Here is a 24,717-nt window from a genome sequence, read left to right as displayed (position 1 = left end):
TCAAAAACCCATACAAAATGAGACTTAACGCAAACGCGTACGTCACGTTTCGCTATCGACTAAAATTACACTAGGGGTACGTACTGTTTATGTTTATTACATGAGTTAAAAACTATTTTTAACTACACATTTTTCGTAAAGAAAATTACAGATTCTTTTTCTGACACTTGACAATAACTGCAGTCGAACACGGAACAACACCTTAAGGTTTAATTCCAATTCCAACCGCAAGCGACAGCTGTACGCTCCGCCGTACCATAAATTGACCCCTAATTCGAAGTGACGTCACTTAAAATTAAGCATTTTACTTATACCTTTACGGTTCAATTTAGATTGCGACGGTGCGTACCGCTAGTCGCCATCAGACATATCGAAGTGGCCAAGGTGTTCATAAATATCTAAACAAAGCCTAAGTAAGTACTTTAACAAGTATAAAGTTGTGGAATACTTTATGCATTTTTCAGAACATGATTCTAAATCTAATAATCGCGGACAAACATATATGTATACCTACATGATTACATGAGTTCATACAAACATACAGGTCAAACTAAGAACCTTTTTTTTGCTTTACACGGGCGAAGCCGCGGGCTAAAGCTAGTATGACATAAAAGCGCATGTTCAGATATTTTTCAGTACCTTGACTGCTCCGATATATCCGATGGCGGCTGTACAAGCGTTCGTAATTGGAATGACACCCCTAAATTTACATTGACGAAAGGCCGACATCCCACTAACTGCCAACGGCGATCACAAGACATATCATACCGAATCGAACGTGTTGCCTAACCACGGCCTCGCTCGCGAAGCCGCGTAGGCCTCCGTGCCACTCCGTGCTCTCTACGGGGTCCCCCGTGGATATGCCCAGTGGGTCTAGGTGCGCCACCAGATGGCCTCGGGACTAACCAGACAAAGATGTTTTAAATTTGGCGTTTGGAGATGCAATAGGCTAATGTCCTGGTAAAAACGGCTAATGGACAATCGGTAGATTTGCAATAAGGTACGGTCACGTCTAAAAATATCGATACGAAAAAAGTGGTAAAAATATGTATACACGACTTTATTGCCTGTATATTAACCTTTCGTATGCGCCTGTCAAAAATTTGCCATTTTATTTAGCAACTATGACATCTTCATGTTTAAGTTGAATTTGGTTGAACATATATGGAGCAGATCTGCTCCTAAGCATACCAAAGGTGAAGATTAGGTAGTGTATACATGTTTTTGGCACTTTTTTCGTATCGATATTTTCAGACGTGACTGTACACGAAAAATATGGAGAAAAAAGGGATATATAAACAACTTTGACAGAGTTGATCATTTAAACAGTAGCCATTTAATAGTTTTTGTTGTCAAAAAAGAACTAAATTTATATAATTCCAAAATTAAAAGAAAAGTATTGCCAAAAAAGGAGTATCTTATCCGTATATATTATATACGAGTCGTATATTAATGACTTTAAGTTGCAAAAATCATTAAAAAACGCAGCATCTAGTCGTGTGCGATTACCTAAGCTCTATTAATTTGTCTTCACAATGTCGCCCAAACAATGGAAATTGATTTGCACTAGGATAAATATAGTATGTAAAATTATTACTGTCAGGAACGCGTCGGTTCGCGCCCGGCCTTCAAATTCATTCATATTCGTCTACAGAAATAGATCGTGATACTTGATTCCTGACCTACACTGTACAAACTAAGGAATTCCTACATTTACACATCACGACATCTATAAAAACTATTTGAGACTAGCAATTGTTCAACGGTAGCAACGTTAGTTGAAAAGAAAAATCTTTAGTTTTATAAATGAAATGTTAATTACTTATTCGAATGAAGAATACGTTAATGACCACTCTAAATGACGGTTCAAATTAAATTTGCCATGAAATTTAATTGATTTCGGTAGACGGTTTAGTTAGGCAAGAAGGTTAAAAAAACGTTTCATGTCTACCGAGATCGCAACTCTACATCCACGTAATGGTAGCAAACACTCGGTAAAATTTTGATGAATTTTGAGTTCAGCGCAGGCCCAATGCAGCAACATAAAAATGCCAATGAAATGTACAAACCGGCTCCGACTTCCATAAACATCGATACACTAAGCTGTTTTTTAGGCTGAATTTCTACTGTGGCGGAGATGAAAGTAGACCTGCGGGAATCAACCCATACCATTGGTCGTAGATAATCCAGCGGAGTTGAGATGTGGATTACAACCTATGTTATTTTTGATTCCCGTAACTCTCATCTCATCTCCGCCACAGTGGAAAGGCAGCTAGTACTAGTCGTAGATACTAAAATGACAGTCCAATTAGCCAAATTACTACACAATCATCCTGATTTTGTATCAATTTTGTGCTTAAAAAACAGATCAGTCGGACAAATCACAATCGATCTATCAGTTTTGTATCTGCGATTTAGAAATAAGGTTTTTAATTTAACTATCGTCTCATACAAGCTTTCAACACTACTCAAATCGCGCAAATCGCTATTTCAACACTAAAAGTCGGAGTCCATTCGTAGAACCGAGTGGTCGCTTCCAGCTGTGTGATCTTTTAAAGTAAACATCGCTCTTTGCACCAATTTTGAAGCTTCAATCAGATCTTGAAGAAGCTACGCGATATGCTCTAAATAATTGCACATGATTTTGGGTTCCATGAAAGCATACGTGTGCAACCTCAGGGCAAGTTCTGGTGATTTGATATGGGTACATAAGATGTTGATACATAATAAAATTATATACGTGCTCATTGAAAGCACAGATATAATTTCAAACTCAAAGCTCGGTTTCCCAGATATTGTTGAATAACTTCTAAATGTTGACATTAAAATCGATATAATATTGTGTCCTAAAATACTTTGCTATATTAGTATTCGTGGCCCGAGTTAGCACGCGTATGCACATAGGAGTTAGGCCGCGTACTAGATGCAAGCGGCGCGCGGATCGGTGTTTGCGTCCAGCCCAGTTGCGCGATTCCTTTTCATTGCGTGTTCCTTTTATTCAAACCACACGATTTTTTTTTTAAATGTATCTCTAGACTAGATAAGTGTCACTATTTATCCCTAGATATAACACTTAAGTTTGTATCATCAATAAAAGAAACACGCGGAATAACTCTTTAAACATAAGGCAACGCATGAACAAGTCATTGAGCTTTCTATCTTACGTAGCTACTTCAGTTGCTTTGCCTAAGCGGAACGCATTTACCAATACATACAAACGATGTTGACCTTGAGATTCACACAGAGAAAGGTATGATATCGTCGTCTACTGCAACGGATTAACCATCTGACGCCATGATCAAACAGCAAACCAAACGAACCCCATTTTCTCATTGTCATGTCTCGTTTTGCGGAAAAACTATCGGTCAAATAGAATGTTTAGTCCAACTTAGTTTAACCTAAAGTTTTCCTGAATAAGTAAATTCTTTAGTGTTTGTATCATTGTACAGAATATTCAGTTTAATTCACTATTTTAGAGAAAAGGAACGTAATGAAAAAAGTCAGCCCCACGGTAAATGCAATCAAAAGTTTTTGCAATGTATAGTCATTTGACTAGATCGTACTATTTATGAGTAAAATTCTGACGTCAAAAGGTTAAAACTGCAGTTAACATCGGAATCGCACCTTAAGGCCCTTCCTGACTTGACATCAAAGAATCGGAGCAACATCAGTACTGCTATTTGATCGGCGCGGCTGCAGGTTACCCCGCCCTCGCGCCAATCACGAAGCAATTCTGCGCACCATCACATTTGATTGTCCATTCATGCACCTTATCGCAATGCAATAAGGTCCAAAAATGTTCAGTTAAATGTGTTATTAGTACTTCGATTCCGCAACAAGTCAGAAGGGCTCACGGATGTGAATTCGTACCGAAGTTGAAATATTTCCGCATGATGAGCTCGGAGCGCAGCGCGCGCGTGCCCAGCGCGGGCAGGTTGCCCGTGGTGATCCCGAGCGGGTCCATGTCAGCTGCCAGGTGCCCGCGCGCCTGATTATGCCCAGACACGAGTTTCAGACATATAGTAACGGCACCAATCATGAGGCATTTAAGAGAAAATTTTCTGTATTTTTGATTTTTGAGCGATACCTGTAAAATTTCTACCGCTTTGCACGCTAAAAGCTGAATTTCCTATTCATCTTTTAAATTATCGATATGTTTAATAAAACGTACTGCAATTGGTTTTAACATAATTAACAAAAATGTTGAAAACTATGTTTTTTTTCTCTAGTCATGGGCAGTCTGGCGCCATTCATTTTAAAACATACAAAAATTAACGTAACGTTAAACTTTAGGAGCTCTATGACTCTCGTTTATGGTAAAATATTGCCAGTCTTTAAAAACTGATACTTATTTACAGTCTCATTATTGGTGACCCGTCCATTATAGGGGGCGGTTACTATTATTGCTTCGCAATTTACGCTTTCCACGCGACTCATTTAAGTACTATCTATGCTATAAGTACTGCACGTAAAATAGCCGCAAATTATCGCGTCAAGTTTCGGAAAACCAGCTCGCGAAAACCTAACCTATATGTATGGTATAGATATCTTAACATACATATTGTCTAATTTGAATACAACCATACATATCTTAACTACCTGAGAATGGTAATTTGGAAAGGTGGAGTCTATATTTGTCATTTTTTTATTTTAAATTTAATGAAGTCACCTATTTCTAAAATGTTTTTTTTCCATTTGAATTTCGAAACTCCTAAATCGAACACTTCATATAAATAGTTGAATATAAGATCTAACTTTAGATTCAATCTTACTTAATGTATTGTTTATCTAAAATATCCCAAAACTAGCTCCCCATTCCTATTAAATACCACATTTTCTAAAAATACTCTGAGAATCGTATTTTAGGGAACTGCCATTTTTTGATGAATCCAGATGGAAAATGCATGTCACCATATTAGTTGTCCCATAGTCAAGAAATACAAAAACACGTAATGTAATGCAAAATATTATAGCCAGTAAACTTAAAAACTCTAGTAGATGATGCTCTATGGCCCCGCTCATCTAACCAAAGAGAATTTAGTATAGATGCGTATTGTCAAAGTAAATTTTGATCTAACTATGTTCGTAATAGACAATACAAATAATTAATTTCTACGCATAAACACAGAAGAGAAAATTATATGAAACAGAAAACCATACGAAGGAGAAATTGCCACGAAATGGTGTCTTCTCAGCATGATGCTGGCGACATCCAGCGTTGGTCATCCAATAAGAGCATTCGGTGAAACAATCACGGCAGGTAAAAAAATTGTGAAACAAAAAATAATAGAACAGACAGAAATAAATTTACAATACAGTGAACTGAAGATTAAATAAATGTACGCAGAAAAAATATGCAACATAGGGAAAACATTAAAAAACTTCTTATCAGGCCGAATCCATCTTGACCTTGACCTTGCATTACGCCTGTCTTTATTTTTCTTTCTTGTTTTTAACGGCCTATGCGTGTGATTGGTCAATCTACTACCCGATCTGCCATATCCAGACAGATCGACGTATCAATGAATATAACTGTCATTTTAGTATTTGGTATATAAGAAAGTTTAAGTTTTCAAACGCTCTTTGGCCTGACACCGTGGGCGTAGCCATGTGTTTTAGTTTTAGATAATCTGTAATCTGTTCAAGTCTGTATACTAGTTTTAATATATGCCTATGGGCCCCTGTTTGCCTATATTTTATATTATTGATTGATTGCCTTGATTGCATATAATAAAGAATAATTCGTTTTTTTGTATTTCTTTGACTATGATCGTACCCAATTCCTATGAAACTCGTGATGTTTAGGAGTATTCGAAAGAAACGAACTTTGACAATAAGAACATGCATTATCGAATCATAATGTAGATAACTATGATTATACACCGGCCCTATATCCCTACTGTTTAAAGTTTGAGACTTAAAAATATTTTTTTTTTCTTTACTATGAGTGTGTATCAGTGAGTATTTCCACATTTAGGGGCATTAGCATGGATAACCACAGGGGTGGATCTAAAGGTGTAAACAAAATGTGCAAACCATAATAACACTTATGAGTAATAAATAAACCATAATAGTAATAAGGTTGTATATGGAACATATTTCACCTGGTAACTCCTGATGATTGCCTGGACAGCCAGATGGTCGTCGATGATCTTTTCGTTGATTGGGGAACCTGTGAGAAACGAGAAAGGTAAAAATTCAACAAGCTATTTTTACATAGACTTTAAACCGTACAGAAAGTTCAAATAGATCATATAGATCAGATCACTTCTAAATCTAAATCTATTCTTCCTGTGACCGTTTCTTGAACATGCGGTTCCTGAACACATCAAAGAGAGTTTAAAATGTGTGTGTAATAAAGCAATGTATTTAACAGTACATAATTAGGCATAAAAACACTCGTGTGAGCTTTTATGAAACTCATTACGTTTGTTTCATAAATCCACACTCGTATTTTAATGTCTTTTATTATATAGCAGTTACATAAATTACTACAACACAACTTACCAGCAGATATGGAAGGCATGCCGCCGGACGCAGGCACTAGGGCACTGAGGGGCATCTCGTTTTTGTTGTAGGGCGCCAGGTTAGGTGGTGAAGTGTAGGCGGCGCCCGGGGCTGCGCCCGCGGTCGCGTTGCGGAAAAACGCGTCCCAGGACTGTGGAAAAGGTTAATAGTTAGATCATCTATCTTAACTAACCCCTTTATTCATAAAACTTGACAACGTCTTTCAAGCCTCCGTTAAATTTTGTTTCTTTATAAAGCGCGCGGTTGTTTTTATGCACGTATGCGATCAATGGAATGTAGGAAAAATGACAATGCGCATACCGCGTAATACAATGTAGTGTTAGATTATCTGATGTAAAATGGGTGCGCGGAAAACGCATCGCGTTTATGGCATTAGACAAACGCCCGTTTAGGAAACAGACATGTCAAAATGACGGAAAGGGACAAATTGTTATTAACGGTACCTATGTTGGATTTGATAATTTTGACAAACGTTTATAAATAACAGCATAAAGTAATATTTGCAACCGTTTTCAAGTTACAGTTTTTAATGTAAAATACTGCATGTTTACACACTTTTCGAGTAACATAACATGAAGAACCAAAAATTTTTATTGCGAAATTTGTCCAAAGGAAAGCTTAAGAATACTCGTGAGCGTCTACAATTTACTAGAATAGAAGTGGCTTTTGCAACGAGAATGTTGAACAATTAAAATTATTCTCAAGTAGGCCTAGCAACAAGCAGTTTCGAATCATACCTAATCTAATATAAGATCAAGTAATCGTATGTAAAATCAAATGGACTTTGTTCCCACTGGCATTCAGAAAATGTAACATATTGCAACAATTTGGCTTGCGCAGGATTTACTTATAGAAGCAACTACTTTATTCTTTGCAATACCGCACGTCTCAACTCGTCCAATCTAACTCAGATCCCAGACTAGCCGCAGATATATTGGATGTAATGTCAAGTTATGCCGGCCAGAATGTTTGAGTTGAAAAGCTGGTGTAAACTGGATCGAGTTAGTGGTGACTCGAGAATTGCCGGCGCACGCTTCCGAGCGGATCAAATGACATTTAACATTGACATGATTACAAGGTTGGGTCTGCTTTTTTCACGATTAGTTAGGTCATTCCGTCACAACTTCTTACTGATAAAAAAGCTATAGGTACAGATCCCTTATTATTCATATACATAGTTTACAAGCATATTTAACGCTGTATTACTTACAATATCATTTATCTTAATTTGCTGACTCCGTTTTGCATTATTCTATGTAATAATCGAAAAAAGTTATAAAAAACATGTCGAAAAATACGCTCATTGTTCAAGGTATATTGATCCCTATTTAGGTATTTATTTTTCTTTTTTATCTTCTTCTTTCTTCTTCTTCTCGGTCTTTTATTTTTATACAAATAAAGTTCGTGTGAATACTGTGAATTGGACTGACAAGAATGCTACTATGCATGTTATACCAAAAGTACTTGTTGTATGGCAATCAAATCTAAGCGTGTACCTGAAAAGTAACATAAATTTGAAGAGTGTTAGCTGAAGTACAGACTTGTCAGCGTACTAAATGCAGGTGACGAACTTATCCTCTAATAAAGTAGGTTAATACTGATAACCGATGATGAGGCTTTCTCGATTGCAGCCTAAAATCGGTATTGGATATGGTCACATCACTATAGCGCGGCAAGGACTGACAGATGAGCATCGCGGCAAGGACTGACAGATGAGCATCGCGGCAAGGACTGACAGATGAGCATCGCAGCAAGGACTGACAGATGAGCATCGCGGCAAGGACTGACAGATGAGCATCTCGGCAATGGCGGCCGTAGTGAAGTTTCCCAAGTTATGTCTGCATTTATTGTATTAAATCCTTTATGTGATGATTATTGGTGTATTTAGTTTAACAGTACAAATAAACAATCGTAATCGTATTTTATTAAAGTGCCCCTGATTTTTACTCCCTTTTGTGAAGTATAAATTTCCACAATCCAGCCACGTATTTGCGTCTAACGACAATCCCAAAGTAAACAAGTAGTAAATAAAGTCGCGGCCTAAATTTTAAAATACGTTTTGTTCAGTATAAAACAAGGTTTCAAATCGTAGCTAACTTTTTTAAATAAAAAGCTACATTTTATCAGTTAAAACCTTTGTGACAGAACTTATGACCTGACTATGTGGAACGCACATTGTGGGTATGTCTGTAAAGTGAATTAGTCAAAACCACTGAGCTGATTTAAATGAATGTAATTCGAACTTGTAACTAAACCTGTTTAACCTTGTTAAACTAAATCTGTTTTTTTTTTGTACCTAATACTTAGAAAATAATACCTGTTAAACGCCTATTTAACTTATGGCACATAATTTTCTGTAAAGAAATTGTTTTATGTACCAACCTAATTTTGACATGTAAAATACTATGTTTTATGAATAAATATAAAAAAAAAACCTTAGTCGCCATTATGGTAATAAATTAATTAAAAATCATGTTTCAGTTAAACATTACAACTACCTATTACAAATAACGTTGTGCAAATGCAGATTTTACTCTCCAACATTGCGTTGCAACAAATTATATAATATTTTGATTACTTAAGTATAATTTCCTCTCGCTATTAAATTACGGTTTTGAATTCGATAAATAATTACGAATTATCTATGCAATTACATAATCAACCCTAAATCATGAATCGATAAGGCTTACTTTTGACCGTCATCAATATGCAAGGTTACAGTCTATAAGATCATAGTCTGGCGTCCGTCTAGGTCAGCGGTGGCCAATGAGATATCAAACTGCCCATAATGAATCTTACTACAATGATATAAAGTCCATGTTAGCATGTATTCTATCAACTTAACCGATTGATTAGTAAAATGTCGTATGCGACGCGTTTAATCGTAAACCGTAATATGTATGATAACGTGTTGAGACATACTTAAGTGGTCAATTATAGACCTATGCATGTACAAATGTAGTGATCCTTTTCTATCGTATTTTCTCGGAAACGTTAGTAAAAAACACATGACTAAGTATATTTTTTTTATTGCATTTCTTGAAGGTACTTTCAATTAACCATTTAGTTAAAAGTATCGTTATTAAATTAGTTAATAGAAATTGTATAACAAATCTATTTAAAACCAAATTTCAATTTCTTAACTTGGAAATTAAAATGTTCTAGTGCAGAAGTGTATTCACTTTCTGCAGACTTTTTAGAACAACAATGACCTTTCAAAGTATGAGAAATGAAAAGGATTATTTACTACATCTTATTGAAATACCTATCGTTCAAAGAGCAAGAAAAATATATTCGAGTTTTGCTTCTACTTCCAAATTCCAATAAAGAGCGCAGAGAGCGCTAATTATCAATTACCGAGAAAATTGCGTGAAATTATTCAGATTTGTTCTAACCGATGTTAATCTATGCTTGTTGTGATAATGTTTAGCTAGTTTTCATTACTATAGAATGCTGATTAGATTACATTCGGAATATTATTGAACTGATTTAAGTTATTCTTATTTAATGTGTTTTGTAGATGCGCTGTGCGACTTTTACAATTAAGGAAAAACGAACGGTTTTCCTGTTGACCACATTCTGAGAAATTACGAAGCGTATTAGATAAAAAGTAAAACGTTTGAAATGCTAAACTAAAAATACTTTTTAACTTCCTTTTTGGAGGTCGGTTAAAAATGCTAATATTATCTAAAACCAACTTTATTGTTAAGATAATAAGAGCTTATATTTAAGGCACGTCTCGACGTACGCTGAGACGAGCTGGCTCCGTTGAAGGGCTCTACTTGTACGGTACTAATGTACTGTACTAAGTACAGACTTACAGCATATACGGAGTTGGGGTCAGACAACCACGAGTTGTACATGGTCTCAACGTATGCCGAGCTGGACCCGTTGAGGAAGGGGTCTGCCGCTGTGGAACTTTTCAGCCTGTTGGCTTTTACTATACTGTACTTACGGCGTGTACAGAGTTGGAGTCAGACAGCCAGGAGTTCTAAATGATCTCGACGTACGCCGAGCTGCATCCGTTGAGAAAGGGCTCTGCTGCTGTGGAACTCTTCAGTCTATTGGCGTTTACTGTGTTGTATTATTGTACTGTACCAATATACTATACTTACGGCATGTACGGAGTTAGGGTCAGACAACCACGAGTTGTACATGGTCTCAACGTATGCCGAGCTGGACCCGTTGAGGAAGGGGTCTGCCGCTGTGGAACTTTTCAGTCTGTTGGCGTTTACTATACTGTACTTACGGCGTGTACAGAGTTAGAGTCAGACAGCCAGGAGTTCTAAATGATCTCGACGTACGCCGAGCTGCATCCGTTGAGAAAGGGCTCTGCTGCTGTGGAACTCTTCAGTCTATTGGCGTTTACTGTGTTGTATTATTGTACTGTACCAATATACTATACTTACGGCATGTACGGAGTTAGGGTCAGACAACCACGAGTTGTACATGGTCTCGACGTACGCCGAGCTGGACCCGTTGAGGAAGGGCTCTGCCGCTGTAGAACTTTTCAGCCTGTTGGCGTTTACTGTCACAGCGGCGGTCTGGAGGCAAAAGGATATGTTAAATAAGTTTACTTTTAAAAACATCAATTGCAGACTACACTTTACGCCCCAGAAGCATTGGATTCGTCAATACGAATCATATGAACACAATCTTGAGGGGTCTACTAGTAGCCACCGAAGTGTATAAATATCCATCGAAAACAAGGAAATAAGGAGGTGGTGTGTTCCTGCCGGTGAGTAGTGCCAGAGTCCAGAGCTCAACGAGGGTGCGGAGTGTTAGGGTCGGCAAAGCGCATGTAACTCCTTCGGAGTTGCAGGCGTACATAGGCTACGGATGCGGGACGTATGCTTGTTTGCCACCGACATAGTATATAAAAAAACGAAGTTTCGTGGATTTGCCTCTCTGTTGCTCTGACATATTAAAGTGATAGAGACGAGAATATACATTAGACATAACTACGATATTTGAGGTTCGTGCTTAGGTATAGCCCTAGTTCAAATCGAAATGTCGGATGAGAGCAGCGCAAGACCGAACATTGAGGAGAACCTTATCTTATCTTCTAATTACCGGGGGCCCTTGCGGATACACTTCGACCCATAGGGATCTTTTGTGTAGTTGCCCCCTAAGGAAAGACCCATTAGCTACTCAAGAGCCTTTTTGACCATTTCCATGTGTCGGATGATGGTGCTTATGGGTAGCCTTTTGAATTCCTTTGGTTCCAGATAGCCTGATCCAAAGTCTTTCATTCTTTGTCTGGCGAGGGCGTGACATTCACACATTAGGTGTGTTATTGTCTCTTCCTCTTCACCACACATTCGACAATCGGTATTGTCAGAGTGTCCCATCCTGGCCAAAACCCCTTTGACCCCATAATGGCCCGTAAACACCCCTGTTATAATTTGGAGTTGTCTCCTGCTAAGTTTCCATAGCTTTTTGCTCCAACCGGAGTCTACTTCTTGTATGAAGAGCTTTGAGTGCTTTAGACCCGTCAGACTGTCCCATTCTTTTTGGTGTCTCGTCCTAGTGTGGTCTTTAATAGCCGTTATAATGGTTCCCTGTGAGAGCCCCACGAATGGTTCCGGACCTATGTGGTTATTTGCGGATCCGGCTCTGGCGAGTTCATCTGCATTTTCATTGCCTATGAATCCCTCGTGCCCTGGAATCCATACCAGTTGCACTCTATTTTGTCTTCCAAGCTCGTTCAGAGCTTGGACACCATTGTACACCAGTCTAGAGTCCACTCTGGGCGCCCTGAGCGCCTTGAGTGCAGCCTGACTGTCACTGAGTATATAGATATTCTTCCCTTGGGTTTGCCTAACTATATTCTCATGCACACAGGCAATTATAGCGTACGTCTCGGCTTGGAAGACAGTAGCGTAATTACCCATGCTTATGCTACAACTAAAGTCATTTGCATAAATGCCTGCCCCCGTACCAGATACTGTCTTGGACCCGTCTGTGTACCATATGATGTCGTTTTCATCCGAATTTGGTGCTTGAAGACCTTCGGTCCATTCAGCCCTTGTTGGAACTTTAACTTCAAAATTCTTACGGAACACAAACTTGGGTTGCATCTTATCGCAGCCCATATTCGTTATCCTTTCCATGAAATTGTCACATTCCATGTTTGTGTGTTTAGTCTTTGGCTTGCTATCGCTCCATAGGCCTGTTAGTGCCAGCCTGTGTAGCGATTTCCGCGCCTCAGATTGTATCACCAGATGTAGCGGCGGGAGGTCTAGCAGTACCTCCATCGCCGCTGTTGGCGTTGTTCTAAACGCCCCGGTAATAGCCATGCATGCTGTTCTCTGTATTTTCATAAGGTTCTCCCTGCATGTGCTCTTTAGTGTCCTTGTCCACCATGCCAGACATCCGTACAAAATGATAGGTCTTACCATCATGGTATAGATCCATCTTAGTACCTTTGGGTTTAAACCCCATGTTTTCCCATATGCCGTTCTACACATTCCAAACACTCTCAGCGCCTTGGTTGTGGTAAGTTCGACATGCTTCCTCCAGTTCAGTTCTTTATCTAGTGTTACACCTAGATATTTCACTTCATCGGACATTTCCAGTACCCTTCCATAAAGCTTCAGTTGCTCCATGCCATTGAGGGTCTTTTTCCTGGTAAACGGTATTACCACTGTTTTGCCTGGGTTGATAGAGAGTTGATGGCTGTTGCACCATCTCTCCACTTGCTTCAGTGCTGTATTCATGATTCCTGATACTGTTCCCGGGAATTTCCCGTTTACAAGAATCACTAAATCATCTGCATACCCTACCGTGTATGTTGGGCCTTTGTTAAGTTCTTCCACCAGTGAGTTCACTACCAGACTCCAGAGAGTCGGTGACAGAACTCCACCTTGTGGGCAGCCCTTCGTGGCCGTTGCTAATATTTCGTCTCCCATAAGGGAAGATTTCATTAGTCGGCTATTTAGCATGGTACCGATCCATCTGCAGATTGTCGGTTCTATGCCGTGTTTAGATGCTGCGGTATTGATTGCCTGATACGTGGTGCGGTCAAAAGCCCCCTCCACGTCTAGAAAAACTGGCCAAGCATAGTTCCTTATTTTCTATTGCCTGTTCCGCTTTGGCTGTCACCAGGTGTAGTGCTGTTTCAGTTGATTTACCTGGCTGATACGCACACTGCAATTGGTGTAGTGGATGTCTCTTAAGAGGACCATCCCTTATGTGTCTGTCTACCAGTTTCTCCAGTGTTTTAAGGAAAAATGATGACAGACTTATCGGCCTGTACGATTTGGCTTCTGTGTAATCTGCCTTGCCTGGTTTAGGCAAGTATGTCACTTTTACCATCCTCCAGACACGTGGCACGTGTCCAAAGGCTATGCACGCTCTGTACAGTCTACCTAAGTGTGGTATTAGTACATTGGCACCCTCTTGTAGTAGTATGGGGTAGATTCCATCTGGCCCCGGGGCTTTGTATGGCTGAAATGTTGATAGTGCCCATTGTATCTTATTGTGATCTACTACTTTTTTAGACGTGTCCCAGTTGTACCTGGTTGTGCTACTGGATTGTTCCATTGCACTGATTGCTACATCGTCCGTTACGCCCTGATGTATTATCGAGCCTGGGAAGTGTGTTGTACACATAACTTTAAGGGTCTCTAGCCCCGTTTCAGTCATTCCTCCGTCCTTACGGAGGAGAACCTTAGAGGAAGCCTGTGATCTGCAGTGAAAGTATTTCGGTTAAACACTTCCAAAACAGTCTTAGGAGTTTTCTTACGTAAGATGTTTTTTTTTGTGTAATAGGCAGCAAACAAGCAGACGAGCCGCTTGATGGGAAGCAGTCATCGCCGCCCATGGACATAAGCAACATCGGATATAGTCGCCACTGACATATTTGAGCGGCAAAGGTGTTCACAATAACTGAACAAAGCCTCTATTGTCAAGACGTCAGTTCACGTTCAGATATTTTTGATCACCTTAGCCGCTTCCATAAATCTGATGGTGACCGTACTTAAGGGCAAAGTTTAAATGACCGAGCGTTAGCGGAGGTTTCCGTTACAGGTTAGTATAAATACTATCTATATAGGTTAGTATAATAATAGGTTGGGTATAAATACTATCGGAAACTAGACTATATTTTCAAGGGCAGACTCCAACCAAAGCCTTAAAAGGTTGGCTCAATAGAAAAAAAATCACCAAAACATATCTAATTTTCAATAATTTTCAATTTTATATCATTACCCTGCACACCGTAGCAGTATAATTTAGTATAAAATAGCTAGCTAGCGTTAAAGTCGAGTGATTTGACAAGCAATATTTTAAACAGAAGTTTCAGAGTTATTGAGATAAAAGACAAAACCTTCGCGGCAGCCATAATATATCTTCCGTCTAAGTTTTGCGCATATATTTTGTTTCCTTTTAATTCCCTGGCTTTACGCCCTGTCTTAAGTGTTGCTGTTAGTACCTAGTCATATTTCCGCATAATTGCTGAATGTGACTTATGATTATCATATATAACTGTTTTACATTTTTACATAGTAGACTAGTATTAGCATAATAATGGTAACGTATGGCAAAGCATTTCTAAAGCCGCCATCTTGAATATTCCTCACAGTAATTATTATAAATACCTATCGTGTAGTGATAATTATACCGTTTATATAGTTATACGGCACACCTATTTAAATGTTAATTAAATAGGGGGCGTGCACAAACTGTATGGGGCACTCAAAGAGACCCCTGTTTATTGGAAGGTGTCAATGTAAAGTTTAAGTTTCCAATTTAGATCACAAGGTGGTATTGCCACCACTAAGTGCCTATAAAATAGATAGTAATATAATAATAATTCAGCCTATATACGTCCCACTGCTGGGCACAGGCCTCCTCTCATGCGCGAGAGGGCTCGGGCTATAGTCCCCACGCTAGCCCAATGCGGATTGGGGACTTCACATACACCTTTGAATTTCTTTGCAGATGCATGCAGGTTTCCTCACGATGTTTTCCTTCACCAAATAGCTAGTGGTAAATATCAAATGATATTTCGTACATAAGTTCCGAAAAACTCATTGGTACGAGCCAGGATTTGAACCCGCGACCTCCGGATTGAAAGTCGGACGTCATATCCACTCGGCCACCACCGCTTCGCATCATGGGTATAATTATTTCTTTATTCATCGGTATGAACCGATATGTACGATATATTTCAAACAAGGAGCGTGGATGAACTGTATGTCCCCTATATACAGCACAAGAGCCTCCTGTTTATTAGTAGAGTTGCCATAATACAGATATGATTGTGACCATTTCTCTAGGGATTCTACAGCGGTATCGATATACGGGACAAAACGGGACAGGTTCAGATACGGGACGGGCTCCTTCAATACGGTGACAGTCCTGTATATACGGGACGTATGGCAACCCTATATTTATTGGTGTGGTGTCAATGTCACTTTAAATTTCCAATTTAGGCCACAAGGTAGCATCCCCTTTCACGCACTAGTGAGCGAGAATTGTAGGAGGATGCACATGGCACTGCCTATTCCCATAAAATGACAATTTGAAGTTTAAGTTTCCGATTTAGGCCACAAGATGGCAGCCCCTCCAACGCGAAAGAGAGCGTGCTCTAAGAAGGCTGCACTAGTTATTGGCTTGAATTAACAATGTCAAGTTCAAGTTTCCGATGTAGGCCACAAGGCGGCAGTCACTTCAATGCGCTCGCTATTAGAAGATAAGGTTCCGCATTTTTTTATAGCTTACAACGCAAAGCGTTAGTTCTTATAATGGGACGTTAGTAGAAGGTCTGAACGAAATGGCCTAACCACAAATGTATTCAATTGTATAATAGGGATATTTACTTGACGTTTATATTCACTTCACTATAAATTGGCTTTACACTTCAGTGGTTCTTCACGTTACGGTTTCTATTGGGCATTTTCAACGCATAAACAGCTCAATGCCAATGTCGAACTCGACATTTATTATTTTATTTATTTATTAACATTATTTATCAAATAAAAGAACAAACATTACATGAAATATTGAAGTTTGTTAAAAATAACTTATAAAGCCGCTATTACACGGCGCACTGAAATTCGGTTCTCATTGACATAGAAACCGAAGTTGTTATTTTTATGTTTTATTGATTGAAATAGGTTTTGCCCAGCATTGTTATGGTAACCTATGAATTTTAGACGATTTGGAATAAAACTTGTCAAGTTACGAATTTTTTTCAAAAATGTATGGAGCAGGAACAAGAAATCATTATTACCAGGGGTCGGACAAAAAGTGCGGATGACGTCAAACCACTCATAGGATGATTTCAAATAGTATTTTTGATTTTCATAAACAATTATCACTTATCATTTATCAACCTCTTTATTAAACGATATCGCCACTTGAAATGAGTAAGTACGTTTTTGACTGACACATTGTCAATTAGATGAACAATAAATTGACTTCGTTATTGTTTAGCTATTGTATCTTCACGATTATATTTAGCTAAAATTTATATTTCCTAATGTATAAGAAAACGCTCTAAAATGTCATCTTTACTCGAATATTGTGGCAATTTTCCGTTTTTGGAGGTACGTGAGAAACACGTTTACTGCTCTTGCTGTAATCAAGATATACCAACGAAGGTAAGCAATATTAAAAGACATTTGGAGACAACCAAACATGTCGGAAACGTAGAAAAAAAAGGGCAAAGTGAATTTAATATGAACCTTACAAATTTTATAACAGCAGCAAACATACCCTGGGTGCAACTACAAAATGAAAACTTCCGTAATTTCATAAAAAAATGCATAAATGTATTATTAATTCCATGGATTTATTTACGATTATTTTGTTACTTCATTAATACTACTTTGTTACTAGTTACTACATGTCACACGGAAGTTTAAATACAAACTCAAACATCATCCTGTGTGCAAGATTACGTAATTTTTACGTCATCCGCACTTTTTGTCCGACCCCTGATTATTACTCAAGAACTGCTAAACAAACCGTAATATCCTGGCAGGTGGTTTTACTACGAATTATTTGTGATTTTTTGGCATACTACATATATCCGACTCGGGTGCGGTATTTTTTTTAAATCATTAATTGTTTCTATGGAAAAAGCACAAAAACCAATGTCAACAATTTAAGATTTTTTTTGCTTGAAATTGGTTTTGCTCAGTGTGGTTATGCTAAGTTATAAGTTTAAGACGATTTGAGTTGAAAATAGTAGAGTTATAAGATTTTTATGATGGAAATGGGTTTTGCCCAGTACGTTTATGCTAAGTTATAAGTGTCAGCCGATTTGAGTTGGAAATAGTACAGTAATGATTTTTTTTTTTTCAAAAAAATGTGTGGAGCCGGAACAAAATATCAAAATATCTCAAGAACCGCAACAAATACGGTAATATCCTCGCAGGTTATACTACGGATTATTTGTGATTTTTTGGCATACTTTATATATCCGTCACGCGGGCGGTTTTTTTTGCGATATTTGCATGAGATCTTAGTTGATCTCATGCAAATTCTTGATCCAGAAATGAGACTTAACACATCATTCCATGGTCTCCTTTATCAGTTCGACTGATTTCACTCCATCAAAAACACAAGCTATGGCATCATTAAAAATTTAAACCAGTCATCATTATCATGCATACAGCTCATATGTTATTAAGGAGTGGCAAAATAGATAAAGCCAAGATTGATATGTCGCGGACTTTGCCGGCTGTCAGATAAGTGCTAAACGTTATCATGTCGCTATCGCGCTGGAGGCTCGTCCGGATACAGGCCACGATCATAACATAGACTTCAAAACAAAACCATGGCAGACAAGATAAGAGGGTGATTATGGGAAGACAAACCTCTGGAGTCTTGATAAGACTGTTGCTTGGCTTCATTTGTTTATTTTTCAAGTAGAACCATGAGGTTATCATTTCACCCGGATCTTTTTTCGTTATGTATGTTACCCGATTTCTCACAGAAATCCATTAGAAAAATTATTTGTTGTTTATATACGTTATTTATTGTCAAAATGGCTATTTTTGCTTCAAAAAGTTCCACGGACATCATGTCAGTCTGATAATGGGATGCTAGATAAATCGAGGACTGTTCAAATAATGAAGGTTCAATTTCTATTGAACTTTAGAGCGGGCCATCTAAGACGCTAACTGCCGGATTCTGAGTTGTTGGCGTGGTAACCAGTTGTTTTTATCTCTTGTTACTTTACTTTTAACTGTCTTAACCTCTAAAATAGCAAATCTGTAGATAAATGGTGTAATAAAGTGGATTATCATGTTGCTTTCGCTATTGTTCATCATGATTTCAATGTCGTTCAGGACATACCTATGTATAACCTTTTTATCATTCAAATTGATTACCGAATGAAAATCTTATCTAATCAATCACCGTCGTCTGTGTTTCTCAACTACAAGATTGTATGTATGTATATCCGGTCAAACAACTTTGTCAGTAGAAAAAGGCGCGAAATTCAAATTTCCTATTAGACGATTATTACCAGGGGTCGGACAAAAAGTGCGGATGACGTAAAAATGACGTAATCTTGCACACAGGATGATGTTTGAGTTTGTATTTAAACTTCCGTGTGACATGTAGTAGCAAAGTAGTATTAATGAAGTAACAAAATAATCGTAAATAAATCCATGGAATTAATAATACAGGTGGTAGGGTGATGCAGTGAATAAAATAAATTTCACGAAACTTGTTACCATAAGGTATAATTATTTGAAATTAGTTAGAACAAGTCTGTGGGATTGCCACAATATTCAAGTAAAGGTGACATTTTAGAGCGTTTTCTTATACATTAGTAAATATAAATTTTAGCTAAATATAATCGTGAAGATACAATAGCTAAACAATAACGAAGTCAATTTATTGTTCATCTGATTGACAATGTGTCAGTCAAAAACGTACTTACTCATTTCAAGTGGCGATATCGTTTAATAAAGAGGTTGATAAATGATTAGTGATAATTGTTTATGAAAATCAAAAATACTATTTGAAATCATCATAAGTGGTTTGACGTCATCGGCACTTTTTGTCCGACCCCTGATTATTACCCTTGGCGCCTCAATATTTTACAAATTTATAAAATTTTGGCGCAAAGGGTAATCGTTTTTTCCTTCTGACGGGAATCGTTTTTTTAACTACATCTTTGCAGACAGATAAATTGTAAATATGTAATTGAAATAGTCACGAAACATTTTGTACCACTGAATTCACTCATGTTGAAACTCGACATATATTGGACATGCGAGTTGAAATATACGACGCGGTAAAATACGAATAATACGATGTATTGTACAGTACTGACAACAACTTCCTTAACTGACCATAGGTGAATCTTATGCATTTGCAATAAGATTTATGTTATGAATTATCAGGCCTAGTGGGTAGTGACCCTGCCTATGTAGCCAGGTACAGTCAAGTCTAAATAAATAGATACGAACAAAGTGCCAAAAATATGTATTCTTGACCTTATAGCCCATCTATTAAGGTTGTGTATACATATTTTTGGCACATCCATAAATGCTTGTAAGTATACATTGGCATTGAAGCGGTGAAGCGGAAATAACTATATTTCACATATAAAAATGTAAAGGTTTTTTTTTTATACTATGTCGGTAGCAAACAAGCATACGGCCCGCCTGATGGTAAGCAGTCTCCGTAGCCTATGTACGCCTGCAACTCCAGAGGAGTTACATGCGCGTTGCCGACCGTAACCTCGCCACCCCTCGTTGAGCTCTGGCAACCTTACTCACCGACAGGAACACAACACTATGAGTAGGGTCTATAGTGTTATTTGGCTGCTGTTTTCTGTAAGGTGGAGGTACTTCCCCAGTTGGGCTCTGCTCTAGATCTGGAATGACATCCACTGGCTGTGCCCTACCACACAAAGCGAGATGAAATTCACAATGCCCATACCTCTCTTTTGGACGTAGTTTAAGGACGTACCCGGGTTCGGGTCCGGGGGTAAGGTGAACAATAATTTTACATCTTAGTTTGGATACTCCAAATAAAACCTATTTTAGAGCCATGAACTAATACTTACCTAACCACCATTTTTTCCGTAATTGACGTATATGTAGCAGTAGGATTAACCACGTCATTAAACAGCCATCTCAAAACGTGAATCATGTGAACGAGCTGACATAACGATGTATTACTAGTAATACTAATACTCTTAAATGACCATTTTTTGACTTTATACCTTTGCAATAAGGTTTATGTAAAGTGTGGGCTATAATAATGGCGTATAATGATTTGTGTAAATAGACAGTCCAGATAATAGCGGACTGGAGAACCTCACATCACATGATTATTGAATATCCCACACTACAATATTGAACGGAAATTTGCATGGTCGAGTGAGGTTTTCATGGATAATGTGCGTTGCCATAAGCAGAGCAGTAAAGGTTCTCACAAAAATCTCAACAAACATACTGGAAAACCCCACATGATCATCCTATGCCTACTACAATATTGAGCAGAAGTGGGCAAAGTCGAGTGAGGCTTTCATCAATAATTGCCATCGGATACTGAGTAGTCAAGGTGCTCCGCCAAAAATAAAGGGTTACCCCTTTACCGGATATGCAACCATACATGACAGTTATAATATTCAACTCTATTGACAGCTATTAAAGTTCAAATTTAAACAAAATATTTCTTATGACATGCGTTAAGGGGCTAAACAACAGAGGGCACTCTTGGATGATCATTAGCTGGGTAAACTACTGTTGGCTTGGTGGTAGTTTTATTTTCAAACACTGATGTGATTCCAAACAGTACCTCATGAGATGAGGCATCCTGTACATTTTGTAAAAACAAGGGCCTTGATTTGATCATCATTTCATGTTAACAATCTAACTTATTTAACTTATTTACAAAGGCCTAAAAAAAATATTTTTTTTTTGTTTAAATTTTTTTTTTAATTATTTACAAGAGGGTGACAACCCCAATTTTTAGGTATTTAATGCACAATACAATATTGTATGAAATATATTTTTTTCATAAAAATCCATCTGTGGCAACAAGATAAAAATGTCTTACTAATGCAGGCCATTCGTCTTACGACCATTAATCATAAAATATAGATACATTCTCGACATATGTCTAAGAAGGTATATAGATGCTTCATAAAGTATGATGGCGAAAAGAGGGGCATTTTTACCTTGTTGCCACAAATGGATTTTTATGAAAAAAATATATTTCATACAATATTGTATTGTGCATTAAATACCTAAAAATTGAGGTTGTCACCCTCTTGTAAATAATAAAAAAAAAAATTTAATAAAAAAAAAATATTTTTTTAGGCCTTTGTAAATAAGTTAGAACCTCGATTTTTTTTTTTGAAAATGTATTGCTATTAGTGCCATGTATAATCCGAAATTCAAAAAATCTAACCATTAGTTTAGCTTAGAAAAATTAAAAAAGATTTTATATATTTTTGTTTTTTTATCCAAACCAAGGGGATTCCAGGCTTGAAATATTGTAAAATGATATCTTATAATAAGACCAATTAACTCTTCTAATAAGAAAGGTATACATTTCAGCCAGGGGCAGTTTCACTATAGGATTGCGGCTAGACCCTTTGCAGAAGATAACCCGGAAACCTCTGTATTCCGTCAACAACCGGTTTTTTGCCCGTCTGGGTTACAAAGTCCTACTGTAACATCAACTCTTTAAGTGAGTTGGTCAGGTCTCTCATACTAACTCATATGTTTACAATAATCAGTTAACTGGGCAAAGACAGTATTTAAATAAAATCTTACCTGTGGTTTGTTGAGGAGCCATGATGCAAATCTCTCTGTGTTGCCAACTTTGTTGGAGATGTTAAAAACTACCCTTGCTCGATGCATGGCTGTGCTATGCCTGGCTCCTTACTGGTGAAGTGTCAGGTCTGCAGACAAAAGAATAGGACATTTAAAAACAGTGAAAAAAAATTCGTCGTAGCATAGCGTATGAGATTATTGTCGTCATTCCGACAGGTGTAGGATAATACAGAGTGCCCAGAATTCTACACGTCTCGTACTCGCAACGTCTTTACGATACGCTTACACTGCCGCTTCATGTGCTGGGGGCCTTTATTTTCCTAAGGTCAGAACTTTATTGGTATTCATATTTGTACCACAAACATGTTCAAATTAGCTACCATGTCATACTTGGTCCGGCTTGAAAAACAGTATTGCTTTACAAATATGCATTATTAAAAGTTATTCACAAGATTGTTTTGGCAAAAACAAGCAAAATTATGCAGAAAACACTTTACATGCAGCATACATGAAAAACATAATTCCTTGCTATATCACTAAGTGTTGAATATTTTTCTTCTTGAATAATAATCTAATAAATCAAACATCCCAGTCATAAATAAGTATACAATTTTCAACTCTATCCCTCACACATAAGAATTAAAATAACATACAATGTGTATTACATATGATTGTACATGCATTTTACTGTGTGAACTAAACAATAAAGATACAAAAGTACCTACTCATAATAATGTCAAGGTAAATCAATAAAGAGTGTGAGACGAAAAAGTAATAATAAAACCTGTATTTAGGGCACCTTGATTACAATGCCAAACTGGCAACTGTCTAAAGTTTATGTAATAACCACTAACTAAATATCTATCAGGTTTCTAATTACATTAACAATATTAAATAAACTAATTAATGATGGATTTGAGATTGGGCATGGACATTGATTTTTATACATTTCATTTTGGCACAGACTCAAAATATGCAGCCACTATTTCTGTTGTCTATGTGAATTTAGTCTAAATATAGTTCAAGGGCAGGGGAAAATGATTAGAGTAAAGTTTGATGGTAAATAAATAATGAGCTATTATTTTAATTAGTAAATTGGAATTTAGTGCTACTTTGCTCTCAAATAATGTTGTTATCATGAGTGTTCATAAAAAATGTAAAAATATATCAACAAAAAGTTTTGTATAAAATTAATAACAACAGATTTATAAAACATAAATACCATTTAATATATACAAAAAGTTGTATTCCTACAAGGATCTCATTGAAATTAAGAAAGTTGAATGTATTATTTTAGTGCCTATAGATATAACAATATTGATAAACAAGTGCCCCAGAATTAAATGTTTAAATTAAGTAATTACAAATAATACATTAAAAATATGTTTTTGTTGATTGTAAAGACCATAGACAACATTTTGAAAAGAACTAGAGGATATATGGATAAAATAACAGAAGTATCATTATTTTAGGTCATTAGTTGACTCATGAGGTCATGGGAAACCCCCATGATATAAGATCTGCACATTTATTATATTCAAATTGAAACAGCCTTACAACAGTACTATCAAGTACAGTATACAGAGCTCCATTGGATTGTTAACATCTTATATTTAAGGCAAAATTTGCATTTGAATGTATAACATATTGTTTAGTTTAGAAAGTAACCTTGATAGTTACATATATTAAAATAAGTCTCTTTAATTACTTTTCCTCTTAATTACAATGTAAAGGGTTGAATTATTTATTATCAGATAACATTTTATTGACAAATCTGGCCAAAATACGTAAAACCGATTCAAACTTACCCGAAATGAATACGTGATAATTTAAATAAAATGTATTACATACTGTAACTATGAAATATGTTTTAAAAATACGTACCTGATGTGGTATGAACCGTAAACCGTTTATAATTGTATGAAATTTTAAATAAAATTAATGTGATCAATACTGAAGTCCCGTGATTCAAGGTTATGTAATCTGCTCGTCTGCGACGAAATTATGGCACACAAATTAACACAAAAAATATATTTCTCCGCATGGCACTGTTGAAACGTGGTTTTGTTTTTTTTACTTATTTTTTATCTTTATCGATATTTACCTTTGACACTATTCGAAAGTAGATCTTGCAAAGCAAGCGTAGTCAATTTTTTGATTTTAAAGAACAACCACAGATAAGATTACTACGTTCAATCAACTTCTTGCGATTTTTCGTTTTGTTTTTTAATTTCTGCTTTACACGTGTTCAAAATAAGATCTAATTTTTAAATTAACTATAATGTATAAATAATAGACGTTTTAAATACTACATTTCAACACACTTCCAAAAAGATATTTTCGTGAATTTATTTCTCAAACATGAACACACAATTTAGAGATGAATGAGCTACACAATCAATACACAATTAACGACTAGCCGATTAACATAAAT

At 37.0% G+C, this 24,717-nt stretch overlaps 1 protein-coding gene across 1 annotated transcript in view; it reads right to left on the bottom strand.

The window, feature by feature from the left end:
* Positions 1 to 24,537, bottom strand: part of LOC133520125 (2-oxoglutarate dehydrogenase complex component E1-like) — a 66,240-nt gene extending 41,703 nt beyond the window's left edge. The window contains 5 exon segments of the mRNA XM_061854455.1: positions 6,105 to 6,172; positions 6,508 to 6,658; positions 10,938 to 11,072; positions 22,284 to 22,411; positions 24,388 to 24,537. Of these exon segments, the coding sequence (XP_061710439.1) occupies positions 6,105 to 6,172; positions 6,508 to 6,658; positions 10,938 to 11,072; positions 22,284 to 22,370 (441 nt within the window). The 5' untranslated portion in view covers positions 22,371 to 22,411; positions 24,388 to 24,537.
* Positions 24,538 to 24,717: the final 180 nt, after the last annotated feature.

The sequence above is a fragment of the Cydia pomonella genome, chromosome 7, assembly GCF_033807575.1.
Source record: "Cydia pomonella isolate Wapato2018A chromosome 7, ilCydPomo1, whole genome shotgun sequence".
NCBI lineage: Eukaryota > Metazoa > Arthropoda > Insecta > Lepidoptera > Tortricidae > Cydia > Cydia pomonella.
This window is presented reverse-complemented; position numbering and strand designations above follow the sequence as displayed.